The following is a 9,209-nucleotide window of genomic DNA, read 5'->3' on the forward strand; positions in this document are numbered from 1 at the left end:
GAGCATATTTTCTTTAAGGCATCACAAATGTAAAAGCTGTTCCACATCTGTGATGTCTTATTGCCTTCTAAGATACCTCATTTCAACCAAATTCTATAGCGGCATTGCATGTATTCTTCTTGGATAAGAATGCATTATGACAAGCTTGTGAAAAATTTCTTTTCAGCTGAGATGCTACCTTAAAAGGCACTAGAAACTGCTTACTGGCTCTTGGAACGGAGCTCATATCTTGAACAAAGACAAAGTACGTTAGAGAACATTTTAAATCAATATATCTTTACATTTACAAACACTGTTTATCGAAAAACATACTACAGTTTGTTTACTGTAATAGAATATTGTTTAAAGATATGACCACTTTGGCACATCTAGCCGTATTGACAGCACTCTTATACAAGGGCCATTGCAATAGTACAACAATATTTGTCTCTACAAATGGTAACACAAGAGAACAATAACAGCCAGAGCAAAGGAAAAAAGAACATTCTAGCTCTCCTTGAAATTAAACGAGTAAATCAAGTGAGACAAAACTCACTTTTGAGTAATTAAAAACATTTTTTTATTATAAACCACTTGAAAAAATCCATAATTATGACTTATAAAATGTACTATATCCCACGAGTGGTTCCTCCACACACAGGCCTCTGGAGTTTTCCTGTGTGGTGAGAGAAGAAAAGTCATCAGGGGTTAAGATGTGCAAAGTGCGCGTATAATTTGTGGCCTGTCGCCTGACTAATCAGTTTTTTAGTGATCCATTACTCTGCATTATTTATGCTAAGTAGCCATTCTGTTCAGGACCATTTATAATGAAAATTACTCTAAAGATCTCTTAAAGGCATTCGATAACACAAACATACACACACACACACACACACACTTCAATAGATAACACACACACATAATTCCACTTTAATCCTGACATGCTTTCACAAACATGCACACATTTCAGCATCACTGAGGTTTTACACGGTAAGACCGCATAAATCACTCAGCCCAAATGTGCACTAGCATCACAAATAACTATCAAAATGTGTCTCAGGTCAGTGGAGGGACACAACAACATGCTACAACAGACCGCCAGCAGCCACGCAACGCCACAAACAAACAATACGGCTCATTTTCCCTTGCAGTGCCTCTTTTGATGAATCTGTGATGCACAGTTGTTAAGCCCTACGAAATGAGCCCCAGAGCTGTGCCGTCCTCTTTAAAATGACCTTTCAGAATTTATCAAGCAGGTTATGGAGGATATCCAGATGCTCCCACCACATGTTGAGCTGCTAGCAGACATGTCACAGAGGATGTAGCACACATATCAGAGGCTATGGGTGATCGGTCCTACAAGTCACATACACATCAGAGACCACATGAGCAACATATGCGCTCAAACACTCACACAGACATCAGAGACCAGGGGTGAAAACTCCACTAACACATACACACTTCAGAGACCAAAGTGAAAAGTTGTCTTCCTTTCACACACACATTCAAATGCATAGTCTTCACATCAGAGACCATGACTGGACATCTGCACACTCTCTCACAAACACTTACAGCCTACTCAAGAAACGATAAGTGAAACCCTGATAAACTTAGATCCTGATACACCTGCTAAACTCGCGTCCTTTTTTAGATGCTTCATTATAGCATTCAACTTACAATACGGTTCAACAAATTTGAGTACACAGCAAAAATGAAGAATTACAGCAATAGAAAGAACAACAATAGTTCAAATCGAACATTTAACAATAACAAACACCACAACTCAAAATAGAAACAGACAAGCTAAACTTGTTTCCTGTAATGCATTTAATTTTACATAATCTATGTTCACACTATAAAACAAAATATATTTTGTGTGTTTTGACATAATGTCTTTCGCGGGATGCGCGCAAAAACAAACTCAACGTGGCGAGTGTATTCAGATTCACAAAAAAAAATAAAAAATAGACAACGCAATTAGTGCCGTCTGTTTTGCGAATCAATGACTCTCATGAGATGGCTCTTTTTAGTGAATCAAAATTCTTATGAGCCAGATCTTTATGAATTAAAATTAGACAATGCAATTATTGTCATTTGATTCGTGAATGAGACGGCTGTTTTTAGTGACTCAAAATAAGACAACGCAATTAGTGCCGTCTGATTCTCGAATCAGTGACTCTTATGAGACGGCTCTTTTTAGTGAATCAAAATTAGACAACGCAATTAGTGCCCTCTGTTTTGCGAATCAATGACTCTCACGAGATGGCTCTTTTTAGTAAATCGAAATTAGACAACACAATTAGTGTTGTCTGATTTGCGATTCAATGACTCTTATGAGCCGGATCTTTGTGAATAAAAATTAGACAATGCAATTAGTGTCATCTGATTCGTGAATCAATGACTCTCATGAGACGACTCTTTTTAGTGAATCAAAATTAGACAACGCAATTAATGTCGTCTGAATCGCGAATCAACTCTTATGAGCCGGATCTTTGTGAATAAAAATTAGACAGCGCTGCTTCTGTTTTCTGAACATCTTCCTTCATAATCATGTTTGCTAATGACCAAAGGTAAGGTGTCAATTTAATAGGGATACACTTTTATTAACCCAATCATAGTAATATGTAAACAATATTATTTTGCACCAAATCCAACAGAAACTCCAGCACAGTCTGCATATTTCACTAGAAAGTTAAAAAGCACATAATTTATTTGAAATAGAAATCTTTTGTAACATTACAAATGTCTTTACTGTTACTTTTTAATGTGTCCTTGCTGGATAAAAGTATTCATTTCTAATATGTAAACACACATATAAAATGAAGGGTGGGCGGGGCTCCAATAACAAAACAGAATTCTGTGGTAAACCCTGCATTCATGTAAAAAGCTTTGCACTTTGTTCTAATGAATGATGCTAGTAGTGGATATAGGTGAAAAGACCTTGCAATACACTGATTGGTTACAGCAGCAAAGGAAAAGTTTGCAAAAGGTGAAACCAGCATGTGCTGATAGACACAGAACATACCAGACAGAACATACAAACCTGCAAAACAAGTACTCTGTTTCCAACTTTAGATACAGCACTCAACATGTTCATACACCAATCAAACAACCTTGTTCCACATCTGTGATGTCTTATTGCTTTCTCAGATAACTCATTTCGATCAAATTCTACGACAACATTGAATATATTCTTCTCAGAGAAAAATGCATTATGCAAAATTTCTTTTCAGTTGAGATGCTACCTTTGAAGGCAGTAGAAACTGCTTACTGGGTCTTGGAACAGAGCTAATATCTTGAACAAAGACAAAGTACTTCAAAGAACATTTTAAATCAATATATCTTTACATTTACAAACACTGTTTATCGAAAAACATACTACAGTTTGTTTACTGTAATAGAATATTGTTTAAAGATATGACCACTTTGGCACATCTAGCCGTATTGACAGCACTCTTATACAAGGGCCATTGCAATAGTACAACAATATTTGTCTCTACAAATGGTAACACAAGAGAACAATAACAGCCAGAGCAAAGGAAAAAAGAACATTCTAGCTCTCCTTGAAATTAAACGAGTAAATCAAGTGAGACAAAACTCACTTTTGAGTAATTAAAAACATTTTTTTATTATAAACCACTTGAAAAAATCCATAATTATGACTTATAAAATGTACTATATCCCACGAGTGGTTCCTCCACACACAGGCCTCTGGAGTTTTCCTGTGTGGTGAGAGAAGAAAAGTCATCAGGGGTTAAGATGTGCAAAGTGCGCGTATAATTTGTGGCCTGTCGCCTGACTAATCAGTTTTTTAGTGATCCATTACTCTGCATTATTTATGCTAAGTAGCCATTCTGTTCAGGACCATTTATAATGAAAATTACTCTAAAGATCTCTTAAAGGCATTCGATAACACAAACATACACACACACACACACACACACACACTTCAATAGATAACACACACACATAATTCCACTTTAATCCTGACATGCTTTCACAAACATGCACACATTTCAGCATCACTGAGGTTTTACACGGTAAGACCGCATAAATCACTCAGCCCAAATGTGCACTAGCATCACAAATAACTATCAAAATGTGTCTCAGGTCAGTGGAGGGACACAACAACATGCTACAACAGACCGCCAGCAGCCACGCAACGCCACAAACAAACAATACGGCTCATTTTCCCTTGCAGTGCCTCTTTTGATGAATCTGTGATGCACAGTTGTTAAGCCCTACGAAATGAGCCCCAGAGCTGTGCCGTCCTCTTTAAAATGACCTTTCAGAATTTATCAAGCAGGTTATGGAGGATATCCAGATGCTCCCACCACATGTTGAGCTGCTAGCAGACATGTCACAGAGGATGTAGCACACATATCAGAGGCTATGGGTGATCGGTCCTACAAGTCACATACACATCAGAGACCACATGAGCAACATATGCGCTCAAACACTCACACAGACATCAGAGACCAGGGGTGAAAACTCCACTAACACATACACACTTCAGAGACCAAAGTGAAAAGTTGTCTTCCTTTCACACACACATTCAAATGCATAGCCTTCACATCAGAGACCATGACTGGACATCTGCACACTCTCTCACAAACACTTACAGCCTACTCAAGAAACGATAAGTGAAACCCTGATAAACTTAGATCCTGATACACCTGCTAAACTGGCGTCCTTTTTTAGATGCTTCATTATAGCATTCAACTTACAATACGGTTCAACAAATTTGAGTACACAGCAAAAATGAAGAATTACAGCAATAGAAAGAACAACAATAGTTCAAATCGAACATTTAACAATAACAAACACCACAACTCAAAATAGAAACAGACAAGCTAAACTTGTTTCCTGTAATGCATTTAATTTTACATAATCTATGTTCACACTATAAAACAAAATATATTTTGTGTGTTTTGACATAATGTCTTTCGCGGGATGCGCGCAAAAACAAACTCAACTTGGCGAGTGTATTCAGATTCACAAAAAAAAATAAAAAATAGACAACGCAATTAGTGCCGTCTGTTTTGCGAATCAATGACTCTCATGAGATGGCTCTTTTTAGTGAATCAAAATTCTTATGAGCCAGATCTTTATGAATTAAAATTAGACAATGCAATTATTGTCATTTGATTCGTGAATGAGACGGCTGTTTTTAGTGACTCAAAATAAGACAACGCAATTAGTGCCGTCTGATTCTCGAATCAGTGACTCTTATGAGACGGCTCTTTTTAGTGAATCAAAATTAGACAACGCAATTAGTGCCCTCTGTTTTGCGAATCAATGACTCTCACGAGATGGCTCTTTTTAGTAAATCAAAATTAGACAACACAATTAGTGTTGTCTGATTTGCGATTCAATGACTCTTATGAGCCGGATCTTTGTGAATAAAAATTAGACAATGCAATTAGTGTCATCTGATTCGTGAATCAATGACTCTCATGAGACGACTCTTTTTAGTGAATCAAAATTAGACAACGCAATTAATGTCGTCTGAATCGCGAATCAACTCTTATGAGCCGGATCTTTGTGAATAAAAATTAGACAGCGCTGCTTCTGTTTTCTGAACATCTTCCTTCATAATCATGTTTGCTAATGACCAAAGGTAAGGTGTCAATTTAATAGGGATACACTTTTATTAACCCAATCATAGTAATATGTAAACAATATTATTTTGCACCAAATCCAACAGAAACTCCAGCACAGTCTGCATATTTCACTAGAAAGTTAAAAAGCACATAATTTATTTGAAATAGAAATCTTTTGTAACATTACAAATGTCTTTACTGTTACTTTTTAATGTGTCCTTGCTGGATAAAAGTATTCATTTCTAATATGTAAACACACATATAAAATGAAGGGTGGGCGGGGCTCCAATAACAAAACAGAATTCTGTGGTAAACCCTGCATTCATGTAAAAAGCTTTGCACTTTGTTCTAATGAATGATGCTAGTAGTGGATATAGGTGAAAAGACCTTGCAATACACTGATTGGTTACAGCAGCAAAGGAAAAGTTTGCAAAAGGTGAAACCAGCAGCATCACACGTATGTGCTGATAGACACAGAACATACCAGACAGAACATACAAACCTGCAAAACAAGTACTCTGTTTCCAACTTTAGATACAGCACTCAACATGTTCATACACCAATCAAACAACCTACTGTAAAAAATTAACGTGAATTTAACGGTAAAAGACTGTAAAAATGCTACAGTAAAAACCTGTTAAATGGTTAACGGTAAATTCCCCTACTATATACGGTGAAAAACTGTATAGGACATTACATGTATTGGACATTAATTTTACGGTAGTATACCATTTTTGGAAGTGAAAAAGACTATAATTACAGTGAATAACCGTAAATTGACATTCCCAGAATTCCCTGCATTACATTTCAAATTTGATGTTTTTTTGTTGAAATAACTACGTTTCTTCTTAGTTTTTTCTTATCAGTTTTGTATATTAGGGTTGTGTGTTACACCTAATGTTGTTAAATGAATGTTTATTGCATTATTTCAGTTTCACGTGTGTTACCATGATGGTGTTTAGTGTTTGTGTGAATGACACTGTGCACCTTCTATATATGTTATTATTTAAAAGCTGCATGTGATAGGCTTTGGTTCATCATGTGACTTTCTCATCACCACATGCATTTGGTGGTTATCAGTGTATTACAAAGGTACAAAACAGATTTCAGTACTTCAATAAGGTTGATATATTAACATTATATCAGTTAATGAAATTACGGTATTTAACTGTAAATTTAAGATAAAACCGTAAAACTTAAAACGTTGCTACCGTATTTTTTACGGTAAAATTTCGGCAACCACAGCTGCCGTTTTTTTACTGTGATACTGTCAAACAACCCGCTCTACTACTGCATATAATCTAAAGTATGAGTTTCTTACATATGCAAAAAGCCTGCACACACTCACACATACACTCACATTCGCATTAAGCATGCATAGGGCCAGTGGATATGCAAAAGCACAATAATGAATAATGCAGTGAGCAGCAAAAACAGCTGACAGAGTTTAAGTGTGTGAGAGAGAAAGGACGAGATCAGGATCGATACAAAGAAAGAAAGAAAGAAAGAAAGAAAGAAAGAATATTAATAAAATTATTCATTACTGCTAAAACAATGACAACATCTCACTGAAGCCAACATTTCAACACAAACCTCCGGTTCACACTTTATAATGAAAAAGGAAATCACAATCATCATTCATGAATAATCATCCATATTTTCACTTAAACATTTGGACATTTGATGAAGATCTGTTCAGAGAGTACCCTAGAGAGTAACACTACACCTACACAAGCCAGGAGACTGATTCAGTCCAACTCATTGTGATTGTGTAATGTACACTTGTGTTGCAATTATACTTCTACTTCAAATTAAAAGTAGTTGTGATCTCCACTCATCAGTCTGCTGAAACAGTGACAATGAACCAGGCATTTCAACACAAGCTGCATTCCTTCATGAACAAATTTAAACTTTATAATGAAAAGGATTTGATAAAGATGCTGTTCGGTCCTTAACTCTATAGAGAACCAATAGCCACACACCTACACAAACGAGAAGACTGATTCAGTCCAACTCAGTTAGGATTGTGTAATGTGTGCACATGTGCTTGAGGATAGATAGATCTATAGCCTAAATTTGTGGTGTATTTGTACTAAAATAAAAGCAGTAGGGCCTAATGATTTGCTGACTATGATACATTCCACCGATCTACAATCTATGGTGGACCAGTAGTGCACAACACAACAAAATCTCCACAACACAATGCATAAAACTAATTTAATTGTGTTGCAGCTTGTTTCCGTTGTGTTGTGGAGAGTTTGTTGTGTTGTGGAGATTTCGTTGTGCTGTGCACTACTGGTCCACAGTACCAATTCCTTCAAAGTATGTTAAAACACTGTCTAATGAAAAATTAGTTCATATTGATAAGAAGATTTAGTCCAGCAAGATAGATAGATAGATAGATAGAAACTGTTATAGTTCCCAAAATAACAGAATCCAGTAGAAAATTCCGTTGGAGCTGAGATGAGGGGGGAGGGTCCTCTGTGCCCCACGAGCTTATTAACGGCTCTGTTAAAACAGAAATCACTCAAAACATACATGAGGAGCTGAGTTCTTACCGAAAACGAAGTTGCTCCGAACGGAAGTCGCCAGAAGCATCGTCAAGGCCGCGAGCGCCCAGAGAGCGGCCCGCTGGAATGCCGGGAATGTCATATTCTGACGCGCGCGCATCCCGCTCATCAGTCCAGCGCGTCCTCTGTGCCCCACGAGCTTATTAACGGCTCTGTGATTCCCTTGTAAAAACAGAAATCACTCAAAACATGAGGGAGGAGCTGAGTTCTTACCGAAAACGAAGTTGCTCCGAACGGAAGTCGCCAGAAGCATCGTCAAGGCCGCGAGCGCCCAGAGAGCGGCCCGCTGGAATGCCGGGAATGTCATATTCTGACGCGCGCGCATCCCGCTCATCAGTCCAGCGCGTTAAAGTCAACAGTCCTCTCGAGGCACGGAGAAGTGGAGAAGCTCGGCGAAGCGCTTACTGGAAGAAAGGACACACACATACACACTCATTAGCAGACGGAGAGCGCCGATTGGTCGCACTGATGCTGAGCACACACACACTTCACTCACGCGCTGCCCCAGTGCGTCCATTGATCGTCTCGTGTCACTCGCAGTGTGTGATGTGTGACGCAGTGATCGAAAACATTCCCTTCGTCACTCAGTAACCCAGAAAACGACTCTGAACCGACAAACGCAACGTAAAAGCGAGCGCGTGCTTGACAAGAATTGAGATTTGTAGAGAGCTGCCCCCGAAATCATCCCGGTAGCCTTTAACACCGCTCTCATTTATTCTCCCGCTCGCGAGAGGAAGGTGCACCTGTCGCCCGTTGAGAATTCAGCGCGCAGCTTCACGCGACCGTGGCTACACTCACACAATAGTCCAGGTCGTTTGGCTGCCTATTCCTCTCTCTTAGTGCGCTTTTGTGAACTGTGCAAGTCATGGCGTTGCCTGCGGGGCGGGCGTGCGATCGCGCGCAGAGATGCTCTGTATTGTTGTGCACCTATAGAGGGAGGCAAGGACGGACAGTGGCTGGCAAACTGTGTGTGTGTGTGCGTGTGTGGGTTCAGCCCGAGCAGCTAAGCCTCGCCTCATCTCGACTGTTGGGATGAGGTGATGATACCTACTGCAAT

At 38.6% G+C, this 9,209-nt stretch overlaps 1 protein-coding gene across 3 annotated transcripts in view; it reads right to left on the bottom strand.

Annotated features, from left to right (window-relative positions):
* LOC107749121 (cell adhesion molecule 3-like) overlaps positions 1–8,268 on the bottom strand; it is a 63,398-nt gene extending 55,130 nt beyond the window's left edge. For all 3 annotated transcript variants that reach the window (XM_016564210.1, XM_016564209.1, XM_016564208.1), the window contains exon 1: positions 8,141–8,268. In XM_016564210.1, the coding sequence (XP_016419696.1) occupies positions 8,141–8,261 (121 nt within the window). In that variant the 5' untranslated portion in view covers positions 8,262–8,268. The remainder of the gene's footprint in view (positions 1–8,140) is intronic.
* Positions 8,269–9,209: the final 941 nt, after the last annotated feature.

The sequence above is a fragment of the Sinocyclocheilus rhinocerous genome, unplaced genomic scaffold (assembly GCF_001515625.1).
Source record: "Sinocyclocheilus rhinocerous isolate Xijiao unplaced genomic scaffold, SAMN03320098_v1.1 scaffold919, whole genome shotgun sequence".
NCBI classification, from domain to species: domain Eukaryota; kingdom Metazoa; phylum Chordata; class Actinopteri; order Cypriniformes; family Cyprinidae; genus Sinocyclocheilus; species Sinocyclocheilus rhinocerous.